Source organism: Acipenser ruthenus, chromosome 49, assembly GCF_902713425.1.
Source record: "Acipenser ruthenus chromosome 49, fAciRut3.2 maternal haplotype, whole genome shotgun sequence".
Taxonomy (NCBI): domain Eukaryota; kingdom Metazoa; phylum Chordata; class Actinopteri; order Acipenseriformes; family Acipenseridae; genus Acipenser; species Acipenser ruthenus.
Genome location: NC_081237.1, coordinates 6215743 through 6232755, shown reverse-complemented (window position 1 = coordinate 6232755; position 17013 = coordinate 6215743). Strand labels below are relative to the sequence as shown.

Below are 17013 nucleotides of genomic sequence, written 5' to 3'. Positions count from 1 at the left end.
ACATCTGCTAAATGACATAAAAAAAATAACATGCAGTGTTGAACATACTGTATTAAAATTGTTATGTTTTGATGCTATACTGATAAAAGGCAAATTTATATAGATAAAGAAATAAAGACATGAGGTTACTTTAAAAAATAATAAGTCAATTCAAATTGCATTTTCATAGTTATTAAGGTTTCTGCAACCATTTCGAGTGAGCTCATCACTAGATCATGCTGACTTACTATTATAAAGACATGATGGCTGATCTAGGCAACTACTACAGTATGAAGATTCAAAGTAAACTTTTTATTTGTGATAAGCATATATATATATATATATATATATATATATATATATATATATATATATATATATATATATATATATATACACACACTACATGGCAGGCCCAGTAAACTAGGTATAAAACTTCAGTCAATAAAATGCTACACTCTATCAGTATATATTGTAATAATGTGTGCTATAGTTATTCTGGGCACAGTGCACACTCTTGTATATTGATCTGTCTTAACCTGTTGTCTGCAGCGTACATTGTGCACAAGCTCTGATAACATCCTTATATGGCAAAAAAATGATTCTTATAAGATGATGTACCCAAGATAAACCCACACGCTGCCATCAGCTTTGTAGACCAATGGGAACTCCTGCATGCCCACTATGAGAAGTTACCAAGAGTATGTAAGGCACCAGATAAAGACCTGGAATCACTGTCCTGACCCAACTCATATTACTACAATACCATCAACTGGTAAGTAACACCTAACATTTCAAAACTTTTTAGTTTTTATATTAGGATTTATTTTTCAGGCTTCATGCCACCCTGGTATTATGGTTTGTATGGTAGACATGGAAAAAAGGCTATTTTACACTACTTTTAAAATGTATATTCAAGCCCATATGGAGAGCAAGAATGCATGATATAAATAGCAAAATAGAATATTTGAAATGTAGCATTATGTATGTTCCAGTATTGTCTTTCCCCTACCTAGCTATGATGTCCTACAGGTCAGATAACCAAAACTAAAAGAACAATTTATATGTATATGTTTGTAGATAGCAGGACAATAGTTTTTGAAACTTAGTTTTTTTTAATCTAGAATCAGGAATAAGATACTTCAATGGGAATTTGTGCTCATTTTACTGTTACAGACAATGCAAACAGTAAGCATTTGCTTCTGTGGAGGATTATAAAGTAATACTGCACTTAAGTAAATAAACACTTTAGGTAGTTTTCACTATGAGAAAAGGTCATTCGATCAAAGATTATTTTTATATTTATGTATTTCTCATGTCTAGTTTTGCCATGTTGTGTGTGTGCGCGCTATGAGTGGCTTGTGCTCCTTCTCCAGTTCCAGACGATGCAGGTGTTCGTGGTGTTCCTGGTTGCCGTGGTGACCGCTGTGGCTGCAGCCTCCTCGTTCTGGAAGGACCCTGCGCTCGAGGACCCCTGGCAGGAGTGGAAGGGGCTGCACGGGAAGCAGTATTCAGAGGTACAGCACTGAAGCTCTGATATGAGTTTAAATGAAGCAAAAATCACTGCACAACCTTTGCTTCAGCACACGTTTCACCAGACTTTTACAAACTATGGATTGCCGCAGATGCTTGGTGAACCTACTGTGTGGGGGCTCTGTAGTATAGTTTCTCTTTATGGAAACTCACAGAAAGGCTTTCGAACCCTCTGATGCATTTCGTGAACCCTTTTAATGCAGTAAATAACAAACACGTTTCAGCACAGTGGAAAAATAACAATGTTGCTTCCTTGGTCTGTAGGAGACCGAGAGCTACAGGAGGATGGTTTGGGAAGACAACTGGCGTTTCATCGAGCAGCACAACCAGGAGCACGCTGCAGGGAAACACTCCTACAAGCTGGGGATGAACCACTTCGGAGATCTGGTACCACACCCATAGGGATTCCCCCAGAGAGACTACCCTGTGCATTGGCTCTTTGTATTAGGGATCATCCAAATCCATTTTTATGAAACTGCAATTACATTGTTTTGTCACCAGATGGCACAATGTGCTATGCAAATATTATTAGTGAATGTAGTGCAAAGAGAATAAATACAGTATGAGCCATGCTGTTTGGGTTCCCTGCACATCTCCTTTATTAACTGGCTGTTTTATTCCTTCAGACCGACCAGGAGTTCAATAAGATGAATGGTTTCCACCCGGATCCTGCCCTGAGGAAGCTGCCTGTGTTTAACTCGACCGGCAGCCCTGTGCCTCCAACATCGATTGACTGGCGAGACAAAGGTTACGTCACCCGTGTGAAGGACCAGGGGGTACCTAACTACATTTTTATCTAACCTCAGGCACTTCATACAGGGATCAGCTGCATCTGAAGAGACTCAATGAGCTTAGCTTTAAGCAAAAGTGTCTTGACATGACTAGTCAACACCATACAACCTCCATGTGTGAGAGGGGGTATCAGATGGGTGATGTCATAGCATCTCTAAAGGTCCTCACAACAGTGATCAGTCGCAACCCCTTTCATTTGTCGTACAACTGGGATGAATTGTCATATTACCAAACATACTAGTTGCATTGATTTAAATCTGTTTGTCTCCTCCCAGGATACATGTGAATCCTGCTGGGCCTTTTCTGCTACGGGAGCCCTTGAGGGACAACTTTTCAAGAAGACAGGCCGGCTTGTGTCTCTGAGCGAACAGGACCTGGTTGACTGCTCCAAAACGTATGGGAACAAAGGCTGTAATAAAGGGTTCATGACCAAGGCTTTTGAATATGTGAAGGATAACGGGATTGCCTCTGAGGCAAGCTACCCTTACCGTGCCGAGGTAGGTTCTCTGAGGGATGTAAAGCAACTGAACCTAATCTATTTACAAAATGCTGATCAAATGCAGTGGAGCACATTAATACCAAAGACTCCCCCAAACAGATTCCTGAATAAACTATACATGTCAATCAGACCCTAACAAAACAATGTGATGCACACTCAAATACAAACTCTTAACATGATCCTATTATACTAACAGCTTTTTTTGTATAACGGAACATTCTCAGTATTTCATTTAAAGTAATTATAGCTAACGAAAATGTAATTTTCAGTTCAAAACGTGATGTCTGATACTGCATGCTACTAGCACCTGGGGACTAGGGTTTGGTATAATGCTCACCTGATCTGATGCTGTTCTCCTGTCCACTAGGACGGGACATGCAACACCAATGCTCGTAAAGTAACCCGCTGTACTAGATATACTGCAGTGAACCAGAACGAACGAGCTCTGCAGGATGCTGTGGCCAGCATTGGACCTGTCTCTGTGGCTATCGATACTGCGCACCGTTCCTTCAAGCTCTACAAGTCAGGTGACTTTCTCTTTACAGGGCAAATAGTCTCACATGCCCATCAATTCTCTTTCTGCTGTTGCTATCGTTGTTCTGAGTTGTGCCTCTAACAATAATGAGGTTAGCTCATATTTCTCTATCATACTGGCTTTTGTTGTTTGGCTGTGTGCTTTCATAATGTGGGGCTGAAGACCGTATAACTGCACTTCATTTAACATTCATCTGCTTTTTTTTATTACTGAGGGTTTAAACTTAACGTTACAATTAAAGCAGAGTCCTATGTTCAGGTTAACTTGTATCTTACTGAGTTTATCCTATTCCCAAGGCATTTACTATGAGCCAAACTGCACAAGGAATGCTAACCACGCAGTCCTGGTTGTGGGGTATGGAGATTCTGATGGGAAAAAATTCTGGATTTTGAAAAACAGGTCAGTAAAATTTGACCCAGTTTACTGCCACCTCAAGGATATATTTGTGTTTAACTTATTAATGAATGAATTATTCTTTTTATTTACAGCTACGGAAAAAAATGGGGTGAAGGTGGATATATCCGGCTGGCAAAGAATAAAGACAACAACTGTGGGGTAGCCGACCATGGTGTGTTTCCTGACGTCTGATCATAGACTGTGAAGCAAACTAAAGGGTATGAATGTGCATGTACTGGAGAAACCCATTCTTCTGTAGTGCTAGTACTTGAGCATTTTTAAAAAAAGCTGTACCTGCATTTGATGTTCTAGAAGTTGTTTAAGTACCACTTAAGCCACTTGTTCCAGCCTCTTACCACTTACACTCTCCCATTGAAATAGTATAGCTAGTCAACCTCCTGCAAACTGAGCCTAATTCATATAAACAAGACGAGTGTGATTTGGGGTTTGTGGAACAGGCTGAAACGTATTGATCATGCCCTGTTCTTCTCTAACCCTTGTCTTATAGAGCATTGTGAAACCTTTCTGTTTACCACACAGGCTTGGTTTACACGCTGAGTTTCAATTAATCAAACTCTTACATTGTAAAGCAGGAGGATAAAGCCTCTAATTCTGAGTGCAGGAAATGGCCTCCTCTCGTTTGTAAACTTTCTTATGTTATACTCCCCGGTAATGTTGTTGAAGCTGACACCCTGGGATCCTTCAAGAAGCTGCTTGATGAGATTCTGGGATCAATCAGCTTCTAACAACCAAACGAGCAAGATGGGCTGAATGGCCTCCTCTCGTTTGTAACCATGCATATGTTCTTCTTATGTTCTTAATTCAATGTTAATTATGATGCGCTTTCTGTATTTCTTTCAATAAAGCTATTAGCATTCTTTGCTGTTTCTGGTATCTTTATTTACAATCATAAATCATAGGACTGTAACAAACCTGCATTGCACAGCACTGATACAGAATGCTTCCCACCTCACTCTCCCACCACAGTCAGCCTCAAGGAGTCTTTTCAGAAGCAAGTATTCGCTGGAATAGTTAGCAAGCATGGCAAACAATGATCTAAGATGAAACAAACATCGAGAATAATGCACGTATATATATAATGTTAGATTCGAAAACAGAACCAGAACTAGATATCCAAAGGGATGCAAATCAATCTGAAAATAAGTATTTCAAATTAGAAGTAATTGATAAACAGAACAACACCATGTCAAACACTTTATCGAAAAGCTGACAGCAGGTTTGCAGACTGATGATGTGTGTGTGTATATTTGTATATAACACATACACAGTGGTACATGATTGTGTATTCTGTATATGAATCAATGTTGTTACTTGTGTACATTCCAGTGCTAACCAGCACTTGTATACTGTTGCTATAATGATATGGCACCATTTTCATCATAAACACCAGGATCCCTGCTGTTACACATCATGTTCAAAGTAAATGACAGGTGTCAGTGTTTTTATTTCCTGAACGCTGACCACACTTTTGTTCTTGCAAGGGGGACGGGGGTCTGTGGTCCATTAGGTTTCAGTGCAACTGCAGGTTCAGCTGACGTACATATTGGGCTAGCTAAGCTGACCACACGAGCAAGGAGGTATCACACACACAGCAGATGCAGTTTAGCGCTGGGTTATTTCCAAGCCAGCCTCAGACAGTCTACAGCAAAAACAAGAATTAAACATAAATGAAGCTTCCCAGTTCAGGAATATTTGAAACAAAACCAATACAGTGCACACCAACAATGTACATACAGACATGCTCAAATTTGTTGGTACCCCTCCACAAAAAACGAAGAATACACAATTTTCTCTGAAATAACTTGAAACTGACAAAAGTAATTGGCATCCAGTCATTGTTTATTCCATATTTAATAGAAATCAGACTTTGCTTTAGATTTTTTATTCAACATAATATTGTAAATAATAAAACAAATGAAAATGGCATGGGCAAAAATGATGGGACCGCTAACCTAATATTTTGTTGCACAACCTTTAGAGGCAATCACTGCAATCAAACGTTTTCTGTAGCTCTCAATGAGACTTCTGCACCTGTTAACAGGTAGTTTGGCCCACTCTTCCTGAGCAAACTGCTCCAGCTGTCTCAGGTTTGATGGATGCCTTCTCCAGACTGCAAGTTTCAGCTCTTTCCATAGATGTTCGATAGGATTCAGATCAGGACTCATAGAAGGCCACTTCAGAATAGTCCAATGTTTTGTTCTTATCCATTCTTGGGTGCTTTTAGCTGTGTGTTTTGGGTCATTATCCTGTTGGAGGACCCATGACCTGCAACTGAGACAGAGCTTTCTGACACTGGGCAGTACGTTTCGCTCCACAATGCCTTGATAGTCTTGAGATTTCATTGTGCCCTGCACAGATTCAAGGCACCCTGTGCCAGGCGCAGCAAAGCAGCCCCAAAACATAACCGAGCCTCCTCCATGTTTCACTGTAGGTATGGTGTTCTTTTCTTTGAAAGCTTCATTTTTTCGTCTGTGAACATAGAGCTGATGTGACTTGCCAAAAAGCTCCAGTTTTGACTCATCTGTCCAAAGGACATTCTCCCAGAAGGATTGTGGCTTGTCAATATGCATTTTAGCAAATTCCAGTCTGGCTTTTTTATGTTTTTCTTTCAAAAGCGGAGTCCTCCTGGGTCTTCTTCCATGGAGCCCACTTTCGCTCAAAAAGCGACGGATGGTGCGATCAGAAACTGACTTACCTTCACCTTGGAGTTCAGCTTGTATCTCTTTGGCAGTTATCCTTGGTTCTTTTTCTACCATTTGCACTATCCTTCTGTTCACTCTGGGGTCGATTTTCCTCTTGCCGCCGCGCCCAGGGAGGTTGGCTACAGTTCCATGGACCTTAAACTTCTTAATAATATTTGCAACTGTTGTCACAGGAACATCAAGCTGCTTGGAGATGGTCTTGTAGCCTTTACCTTTACCATGCTTGTCTATTATTTTCTTTTTTTACAACTCTCTCCTTTGCTTTCTCAGGTCCATGTTCAATGTGGTGCACACAATGATACCAAACTAAATAGGCTGAATGACTGATTACAAGATTGGAGACATGTGTGATACTAATTAAAGAAACTAATTAGTTTGAAATATCACTATAATCCAATTATTTATTATCTTTTCTAAGGGGTACCAACAAATGTGTCCAGGCCATTTTAGAATATCTTTGTAGAATAAGCAATAATTCATCTCTTTTCACAGCTTCTTTGCTTTATTCTATGACATACCAAAGGCATGCAAGTATACATGATAAAATAGCTTTTAATTTCATCACTTTTCAGGAGGAATGAAGCATTATTTCAATGAGCTGTAAGGGTACCAACAAATTTGAGCACGTCTGTATGTGTGGTACGGTCACGTAGATAGCCTGCAACACTGCAACACTGCCAACAGGAATATGCAGCAGGGAATATTAAGCTCTCTGTGGTTTGAGCCTCACTACATAAAACTGATACCGAAAAAAAAAAATGTTCCTGAGAATTGTCTTTACAAAGAAGAGAACTGTGACCACATCCCAAGGCATGAACAGCCTCTTAAAATTGTGATAGAGGTCATTGCTTTGTTTAAGTTCTTTGGGCTTTCTCTGGAACACATATCCGTAAATTGATAACGTATGTTACACTATAGTTTGATATCTAGAGAACCGCTAGTCCAATTGTAATGAAACTTGGCTAAGGACTTGTGACTTTTGAATTCAATAGGAATTTCATTTGAAATCCGGAGGAAATCATGTGTTAGTTACATTGGAATTACAGACACTTATTTTAAAGTGTTACTGACTTTGTTTAGTATGAGATATTGAGTGTATAATATAGGATTTCATTCTGAACTATCAAACCCTAACTGGTGCTATATGATAGTAAGAATGTATGAGTGTATAGCATGTTCTTATGGGGGAACAGCTCTTTACCTAGTTGTGTATTCATTCTTAGCTTGTAGAATGCTGGTTGAAAAAAAAATTTAAAAAATAAAAAAATTCAGAGAATTGTCTTTCCGAACCTAATTAGCTAAGCTAACTGTAGTTCATGCACCTAAGATCTATAGTGTTGCATTTGCCAATGTGGGCTGTGAACCTCAATGCATAAAAACCCACACCGAAGATAAGATGTTTCTGAAAATCGCCTTTACAGACCACCAAAGGTTTATGGTATGAGTTTCAAACACAATAACAATGTGACTCAAACTTTTAAAACCACATTGCAAGGTCTGAATGCTCTCTAAAACAAAACAAAAAAAAAAAGATTAAAGCATTCAAGATTTTTACAAGTTTTATGTCAACCACAATAATTGAATCTAACTGGCCCTTTAATCACTGTGCAGGCATTCCTGCATTAATGCATTTTTATAATTTACAAATCATTTCTGAATTAACAACACAGTTACAGTGAATGCTGGTCTGTACTGGTGTTTGGTGTTGAACAATATTGTGAACTACAGTAAACTGCCATACCTAATAGTGGATTCAGGGGCAGTAGATACAGGGATGAATCCTCATAATGTGATCATGTTTGTGCATTGTCATTTGGATCCCATAAAGCAATTGATTCGATGAAGCATTAGCTTTTGCATTGGTTAAACAGCAAAATAAACGCATGTTTTCATTATTAAATATAGTTGATTCAGTAACCAGTAGAGTCAATGGCATGTACTTCATTGAACCTTTAACATTCCACAGTATCAACTAACAGTGTATAGTATAGAACTCTTTTACACAGTTGTGTGTTAATTCTTAGCCTGTAGCATCCTGGTCATAAAAGTCTTCATTAAATCCTTATATGGCAACAAATGATTACTGGTGGGGCTGAACCGATTGACGCCCCCTATTCGAAGTCACCAAGAGTTCTGTATATAAGAGGCATGCTACAGGCTTGCACTGGAGTCACTGTCCAGACCCAGCTCAGGTTCCTACAGTACTGACTACCGGTAAGTATAACCTAACATCTTCACAGAACTGTAAGGGGTGGCTTTTAAGTGTTTTAGGACTCAGCTCTCGTTCTGTGTTATAAGTATTAGTAGCAGAAGCAGGTTTGGATTTGACAGAGCTTATTGTGCAACAGAATGCATTAGAACAGTCTTAGAACAGCACCAGAGCGTGGTGCCCCTGACAGCAGCTTACATACAGTAACACTTGAAAATAACGGATGCAAGTTCACAATGCATTCTGGCTGAATCCCACCGGAATATCTTCTGCACTTCCTCTGAGCTCGGAACTCATTCATTTTGAATTCAGCCTGTGTGGATTTAATTACCTGTGTATATTCCATGTTCCTTTGTAACAAATGAGGCTGGTCACATGTACAGTATAACTTACTCTTACTTGCCCACCAGGGCATTGTGAGAAGTGTTAATTCAGCATAAATGCATGCCTTATACATGTGATCAACAATCCACATGAATTAACAGGGCTGAATTCAAAATGAATTACTTCAGAACTCAGAGGAAATGCATAAGATATTCCGGTGTTATTCCTGTGGGATTCAGCCAGAATTCATTATTTTAAAGTGTTAGCCGTAATACTGTAGTACTGCTGTATTAGTAGAGGAACAATATATAAGACTATACAATATACTAATCTAGATCTATGCTTTTGTGGCATTTGATAAATCTGTATTTTAATGTGATTTTATTTAACATTTCGGTATATGTACTGTATTTAAATGTCAAGAGAAAGAAATGACCATGGCCATGACTTGGGGTTCAACACAAACGTGCCCGTGTCCACACAACTTTGAGGACCTGTCTTATAAAATAAGGAGCTTGCAACAGAGGGTTAAAAAGCACCATTCTTATACTGAACCGATATGTTTGCATTTCGAAACATTACAGAATCCCTATTTAATTACTGAATTATGGTTCTATGTATGTTTAAAGATATGCTCCTAATTGCAAAATATATGAAGGTGTTTCTTTAATGCAGCACATTCTAGACTTTAGTACACATTAACTCATGAGTTATTAAAGATTGTATGCAGGGTTTTGCAAAACATTTTTCTTTGATCAGGAATAAGCTAATTCAATGGGCGTTTGTGCTCCTTTTAGAGTTACAGACAATGCAAGTACTAACCATTTGCTTCTGTGCAGGATTATAAAGTAATACAAATGCCTTGTCTAGTTTTCACTCTAAGGAAGGTTCATTCAATCATTTATTTTAATATTTATGTATTTCTCGTGTCTAGTTTTGCCATGTTGTGTGTGTGCGCGTTATGAGTGGCTTGTGCTCCTTCTCCAGTTCCAGACGATGCAGGTGTTCGTGGTGTTCCTGGTTGCCGTGGTGACCGCTGTGGCTGCAGCCTCCTCGTTCTTGAAGGACCCCGCGCTCGAGGACCCCTGGCAGGAGTGGAAGGGGCTGCACGGGAAGCAGTATTCAGAGGTACAGCACTGAAGCTCTGATACGAGTTTAAATGAAGCAAAAATCACTGCACAACCTTTGCTTCAGCACACGTTTCACCAGACGTTGTTTTTTACAAACTTTGCATTGCCGCAGATGCTTGGTGAACTTACTGTGTGGGCGCTCTGTAGTATAGTTTCTCTTTATGGAAGCTCACAGAAAGGCTTTCGAACCCTCTGATGCATTTAATGAACCCTTTTAATGCAGTAAATAACAAACACGTTTCAGCACAGTGGAAAAATAATGATGTTGCTTCCTTGGTCTGTAGGAGACCGAGAGCTACAGGAGGATGGTTTGGGAAGACAACTGGCGTTTCATCGAGCAGCACAACCAGGAGCACGCTGCAGGGAAACACTCCTACAAGCTGGGGATGAACCACTTCGGAGATCTGGTACCACACCCATAGGGATTCCCTAGAGAGACTACCCTGTGCATTGGCTCTTTGTATTAGGGATCATCCAAATCCATTTTTATGAAACTGCAATTACATTGTTTTGTCACCAGATGGCACAATGTGCTATGCAAATATTATTAGTGAATGTAGTACAAAGAGAATAAATACAGTATGAGCCATGCTGTTTGGGTTCCCTGCACATCTCCTTTATTAACTGGCTGTTTTATTCCTTCAGACCGACCAGGAGTTCAATAAGATGAATGGTTTCCACCCGGATCCTGCCCTGAGGAAGCTGCCTGTGTTTAACTCGACCGGCAGCCCTGTTCTTTCAACATCGATTGACTGGCGAGACAAAGGTTACGTCACCCGTGTGAAGAACCAGGGGGTACCTAACTACATTTTTATCTAACCTCAGGCACTTCATACAGGGGTCAGCTGCATCTGGAGTGACTCAATGAGCTTAGCTTTAAGCAAAAGTGTCTTGACATGACTAGTCAACACCATACAACCTCCATTTGTGAGAGGGGGTATCAGATGGGTGATGTCATAGCATCTCTAAAGGTCCTCACAACAGTGATCAGTCGCAACCCCCCTTTCAATTGTCGTACAACTGGGATGCATTGTCATATTACCAAACATACTAGCTGCTTTCATTTAAATCTGTTTGTCTCCTCACAGGCATGTGGCTCCTGCTGGGCCTTCTCTGCTACGGGAGCCCTTGAGGGACAACATTTCAAGAAGACTGGCCAGCTGGTGTCACTGAGTGAACAGAACCTGGTGGACTGCACCAATAACAAAAAGTATGGGAACAGTGGTTGTAAAGGAGGGCACATGATCAATGCCTTTAAATATGTGAAGGATAACAGGATTGCCTCTGAGGCAAGCTACCCCTACCGTGCCGAGGTAGGTTCTCTGAGGGATGTAAAGCAACTGAACCTAATCTATTTACAAAATGCTGGTCAAATGCAGTGGAGCACATTAATACCAAAGACCCCCCCAAACAGATTCCTGAATAAACTATACGTGTCAATCAGACCCTAACAAAACAATGTGATGCACACTCAAATACAAACTCTTAACATGATCCAATTATACTAACAGCTTTTTTGTATAACGGAACATTCTCAGTATTTCATTTAAAGTAATTACAGCTAACGAAAATGTAATTTTCAGTTCAAAACGTGATGTCTGATACTGCATGCTACTAGCACCTGGGGACTAGGGTTTGGTATAATGCTCACCTGATCTGATGCTGTTCTCCTGTCTGCTAGAATGGGACATGCAACACCAATGCTCGTAAAGTAGCCCGCTGTTCTAGCTATACTGCAGTGAACCAGAACGAACGAGCTCTGCAGGATGCTGTGGCCAGCATTGGACCTGTCTCTGTGGCTATCGATGCTTCTCACTGTTCTTTCCAGTTCTACAAGTCAGGTGACTTTCTCTTTACAGGGCAAATAATCTCACATGCCCATCAATTCTCTTTCTGCTGTTGCTATCGTTGTTCTGAGTCGTGTCTCTAACAATAGTGAGGTTAGCTCATATTTCTCTATCATAGTGGCTTTTGTTGTTTGGCTGTGTGCTTTCATAATGTGGCTCTGAAGACCGTATAACTGCACTTCATTTAACATTCATCTGCTTTTTTTATTACTGAGGGTTTAAACTTAACGTTACAATTAAAGCAGAGTCCTATGTTCAGGTTAACTTGTATCTTACTGAGTTTATCCTATTCCCAAGGCATTTACTATGAGCCTGAATGCACAAGGAAAGCTAACCACGCAGTCCTGGTTGTGGGGTATGGAGATTCTGATGGGAAAAAATTCTGGATTTTGAAAAACAGGTCAGTAAAATTTACCAAGTTTACTGCCACCTCAAGGAGATATTTGTAAACAGCGTATAAATGAATGAATGAATGATTTTTTATTTACAGCCACGGAAGAAAATGGGGTGAAGATGGATATATGCGACTGGCAAAGGATATGGGAAACCACTGTGGGATAGCCGACGATGGTGTGTTTCCTGTTGTCTGATACCAGACTGTGAAGCAAAGAAGGACAAATAAAGGGTATGAATGTGCATGCTGCATAAGAACAAAGTACTGGATAAACCCATTCTTCTGTAGTGCAAGTACTTGATCAATGAATTTGATGTTCTGGAAATTAAGCACCATTTAAGCCACTTACGAAGAAGATCAGATAACGTGAGATAATGTACTTGCACCAATCGGCTTCAGTTGTGAATGCACTAGCTTTCTAAGCAGTGCCCACTGTCGCATTCACTGTACCCTTCTTGTCACTCTTTTGCTTGTTATATTGCCATGTGCTCTGGAATGCATTGGATTGCATGGTAAAGTGTGCTCTCTCTCTGTCTGCTGAAAACCTAAAAAGCAATTCGCTTCAAATGACATTTTACATGTTTTTAAACGCCCCCTTATGTTTCTATGATGATTGCAACTATGCTGAGTGTTTCTTAGAGCAATTACTCAAATACAGAATAAAAAAATTAAAAAAGTTTAAGGAGCTACTCTCAGTTCTAGGTGCTTGCTATAGACATCATGTTAGCTGGATCAGCCAGTGTCTTTAAATTAGTACGCGACAGCACCATCTAGTGCACAGCTAGTGTATTGCCATCATTACAAAAGAATCCAGGTGACTTGCTGTTACTTCTATAAAGACCGGCTGATCTAGCCTGTGTTACACATCAGGAAACCAGAACTGAAAGGCAGCTCCTGAACTCAGGTGAAAGCAAATACATAAAACGCAGTATCTGAGTAATTGCAACACGTGTCCCTGAGAATGATTGTAAATATCTTAAAAACGTAAGGGGGCAGTAAATGCTCACCTATGGACAGATTTCTTTGCACCCCACACCTGCTCAGTCTAGAGGGTAGGATCACATCCAAACGCTGTACAGAATCTGTGTTGGCTACGTGTCAAACAGGAGCCAACATGAACTACTGTGTTTTCCCCTTTCAGACGGGTAATTCCCAAATACAATCTTGCATATCAGTATTGTAGTATTAGACACCAAAGTCAGAGCAGTGCAGCTTGTTCCAGCCTCTTACCACTTACACTCTCCCATTGAAATAGTATAGCTAGTCAACCTCCTGCAAATTGAGCCTAAATATCTTCATATAAACAAGACGAGTGTGATTTGGGGTTTGTGGAACAGGCTGAAACGTATTGATCATGCCCTGTTCTTCTGTAACTCTTGTCTTATAGAGCATTGTGAAACCTTTCTGTTTACCACACAGGCTTGGTTTACTCACTGCGTTTCAATTAATCAAACTCTTACATTGTAAAGCGGGAGGATAAATCCTCTAATTCTGAGTGCAGTGTTAATGTGCAGGAAATTCAATGTTAATTATGATGCGCTTTCTGTATTTCTTTCAATAAAGCTATCAGCATTCTTTGCTGTTTCTGGTATCTTTATTTACAATCATAAATCATAGAACTGTAACAAACCTGCATTGCACAGCACTGATACAGAATGCATCCCACCTCACTCTCCCACCACAGTCAGCATCAAGGAGTCTTTTCAGAAGCAAGTATTCGCTGGAATAGTTAGTAAGCATGGCAAACAATGATCTAAGATGAAACAAACATAGAGAATAATGCACGTATATATATATATAATGTTAGATTTGAAAACAGAACCAGAACTAGATATCCAAAGGGATGCAAATCAATCTGAAAATAAGTATTTCAAATTAGAAGTAATTGATAAACAGAACAACACCATGTTAAACACTTTATCGAAAAGCTGACAGCAGGTTTGCAGACTGATGATGTGTGTGTGTATATTTGTATATAACACATACACAGTGGTACATGATTGTGTATTCTGTATATGAATCAATGTTGTTACTTGTGTACATTCCAGTGCTAACCAGCACTTGTATACTGTTGCTATATATGATATGGCACCATTTTCATCATAAACACCAGGATCCCTGCTGTTACACATCATGTTCAAAGTAAATGACAGGTGTCAGTGTTTTTATTTCCTGAACGCTGACCACACTTTTGTTCTTGCAAGGGGGACGGGGGTCTGTGGTCCATTAGGTTTCAGTGCAACTGCAGGTTCAACTAACGTACATATTGGGCTAGCTAAGCTGACCACACGAGCGAGGAGGTATCACACACACAGCAGATGCAGTTCAGCGCTGGGTTATTCCCAAGCCAGCCTCAAAGAGGCTACAGCAAAAACAAGAATTAAACAAAAATGAAGCTTCCCAGTTCAGGAATATTTGAAACAAAACCAATACAGTGCACACCAACAATATACATATGTGTGGTACGGTCACGTAGATAGCCTGCAACACTGCAACACTGCCAACAGGAATATGCAGCAGGGAATATTAAGCTCTCTGTGGTTTGAGCCTCACTACATAAAACTGATACCGAAAAAAAAAAAATGTTTCTAAGAATTGTCTTTACAACCCGAATTAGCTGAACTAACTACATGTAGCTAAGTTGCATGTTGTTACACCTGCATAAAAACCCATACCAAAAATTGTCTTTACAAAGAAGAGAACTGTGACCACATCCCAAGGCATGAACAGCCTCTTAAAATTGTGATAGAGGTCATTGCTTTGTTTAAGTTCTTTGGGCTTTCTCTGGAACACATATCCATAAATTGATAACGTATGTTACACTATAGTTTGATATCTAGAGAACCGCTAGTCCAATTGTACTGAAACTTGGCTAAGGACTTGTGACTTTTGAATTCAATAGGAATTTCATTTGAAATCCGGAGGAAATCATGTGTTAGTTACATTGGAATTACAGACACTTATTTTAAAGTGTTACTGACTTTGTTTAGTATAAGATATTGAGTGTATAATATAGGATTTCATTCTGAACTATTAAACCCTAACTGGTGCTATATGATAGTAAGAATGTATGAGTGTATAGGATGTTCTTATGGGGAAACAGCTCTTTATCTAGTTGTGTATTCATTCTTAGCTTGTAGAATGCTGGTTGTAAAAAAAAAAAAAAAGGTCTTTCCGAACCTAATTAGCTAAGCTATCTGTAGTTCATGCACCTAAGATCTATAGTGTTGCATGTGCATAAAAACCCACACCGAGGAAAAGATGTTTCTGAGAATCAACTTTGCAGACCACCAAAGGTTTATGGTATGAGCTTCAAAGAACAATGTGACTCAAACTTTTAAAACCACATTGCAAGGTACGAATGCTCTCTTAAAACAAAACAAAAGAAAAAGATTAAAGCACTCAAGATTTTTACAAGTTTTATGTCAACCACAATAATTGAATCTAACTGGCCCTTTAATCACTGTGCAGGCATTCCTGCATTAATGCATTATTATAATTTCCAAATCATTTCTGAATTAACAACACAGTTACAGTGAATGCTGGTCTGTACTGAAGTTTGGTGTTTATTTAATAATATTGCAAACTACAGTAAACTGCCATACCTAATAGTGGGTTCAGGGGCAGCAGATACAGGGATGAATCCTCATAATGTGATCATGTTTGTGCATTGTCATTTGGATCCCATAAAGCAGCTGATTCGATGAAGCAGTAGCTTTCGCATTGGTTAAACAGCATAGGAAACACACATTTCCATTATTAAATATAGTTGATTCAGTAACCAGTAGAGTCAATGGCATGTACTTCATTGAATCTTAATATTCCACACTATCAACAGTGTATAGTATAGAACTCTTTTACATAGTTGTGTGTTAATTCTTAGCCTGTAGCATCCTGGTCATAAAAGTCTTCATTAAATCCTTATATGGCAACAAATGATTACTGCTGGGGTTGAACCGATTGACGCCCCCTATTCGAAGTCACCAAGAGTTCTGTATATAAGAGGCATGCACAGAGGCTTGCACTGGAGTCACTGTCCAGACTCAGCTCAGGTTCCTACAGTACTGACTACCGGTAAGTATAACCTAACATCTTCACAGAACTGTTAGGGGTGGCTTTTAAGTGTTTTAGGACTCAGCTCTCGTTCTGTGTTATAAGTATTAGTAGCAGAAGCAGGTTTGGATTTGACAGAGCTTATTGTGCAACAGAATGCATTAGAACAGTCTTAGAACAGCACCAGAGCGTGGTGCTCCTGACAGGAGCTTACATACAGTAACACTTGAAAATAATGGATGCAAGTTCACAATGCATTCTGGCTGAATCCCACCGAAATATCTTCTGCACTTCCTCTGATCTCGGAACTAATTCATTTTGAATTCAGCCTGTGTGGATTTAATTACCTGTGTATATTCCATGTTCCTTTGTAACAAATGAGGCTGGTCACATGTACAGTATAACTTACTCTTACTTGCCCACCAGGGCATTGTGAGAAGTGTTAATTCAGCATAAATGCATGCCTTATACATGTGATCAACAATCCACATGAATTAACAGGGCTGAATTCAAACTGAATTACTTCAGAACTCAGAGGAAATGCATAAGATATTCCGGTGTTATTCCTGTGGGATTCAGCCAGAATTCATTATTTTAAA

General features: G+C 39.5%; 2 protein-coding genes across 2 annotated transcripts; both read left to right on the top strand.

Annotated features, from left to right (window-relative positions):
• The first annotated feature begins 623 nt into the window (after positions 1 to 623).
• On the top strand, positions 624 to 4606 carry LOC117401374 (procathepsin L-like). Its single transcript, XM_034912223.2, has 8 exons — positions 624 to 754; positions 1356 to 1496; positions 1777 to 1899; positions 2139 to 2288; positions 2580 to 2801; positions 3171 to 3330; positions 3635 to 3737; positions 3827 to 4606. The coding sequence occupies exons 2-8, from the start codon at positions 1365 to 1367 to the stop codon at positions 3924 to 3926; spliced, it is 990 nt and encodes a 329-aa protein (XP_034768114.2). The 5' UTR covers positions 624 to 754; positions 1356 to 1364; the 3' UTR covers positions 3927 to 4606.
• Positions 4607 to 8633: 4027 nt separating this feature from the next.
• On the top strand, positions 8634 to 13936 carry LOC117966330 (procathepsin L-like). The gene is made up of 8 exons (XM_059015057.1): positions 8634 to 8671; positions 9978 to 10118; positions 10405 to 10527; positions 10766 to 10915; positions 11209 to 11433; positions 11802 to 11961; positions 12265 to 12367; positions 12458 to 13936. The coding sequence occupies exons 2-8, from the start codon at positions 9987 to 9989 to the stop codon at positions 12555 to 12557; spliced, it is 993 nt and encodes a 330-aa protein (XP_058871040.1). The 5' UTR covers positions 8634 to 8671; positions 9978 to 9986; the 3' UTR covers positions 12558 to 13936.
• The last annotated feature ends 3077 nt before the right edge of the window (positions 13937 to 17013 follow it).

Excerpts from the sequence above, each read along its gene's own strand:
- LOC117401374 (XM_034912223.2), top strand. The coding sequence starts at position 1,365 with ATGCAGGTGTTCGTGGTGTTCCTGGTTGCCGTGGTGACCGCTGTGGCT. Across the intron at positions 1,497-1,776 it reads ACGGGAAGCAGTATTCAGAG|GAGACCGAGAGCTACAGGAG; the intron begins GTACAGCACTGA and ends CTTGGTCTGTAG. Across the intron at positions 2,289-2,579 it reads CCCGTGTGAAGGACCAGGGG|GATACATGTGAATCCTGCTG; the intron begins GTACCTAACTAC and ends GTCTCCTCCCAG.
- LOC117966330 (XM_059015057.1), top strand. The coding sequence starts at position 9,987 with ATGCAGGTGTTCGTGGTGTTCCTGGTTGCCGTGGTGACCGCTGTGGCT. Across the intron at positions 10,916-11,208 it reads CCCGTGTGAAGAACCAGGGG|GCATGTGGCTCCTGCTGGGC; the intron begins GTACCTAACTAC and ends GTCTCCTCACAG. Across the intron at positions 11,962-12,264 it reads TTTCCAGTTCTACAAGTCAG|GCATTTACTATGAGCCTGAA; the intron begins GTGACTTTCTCT and ends CCTATTCCCAAG.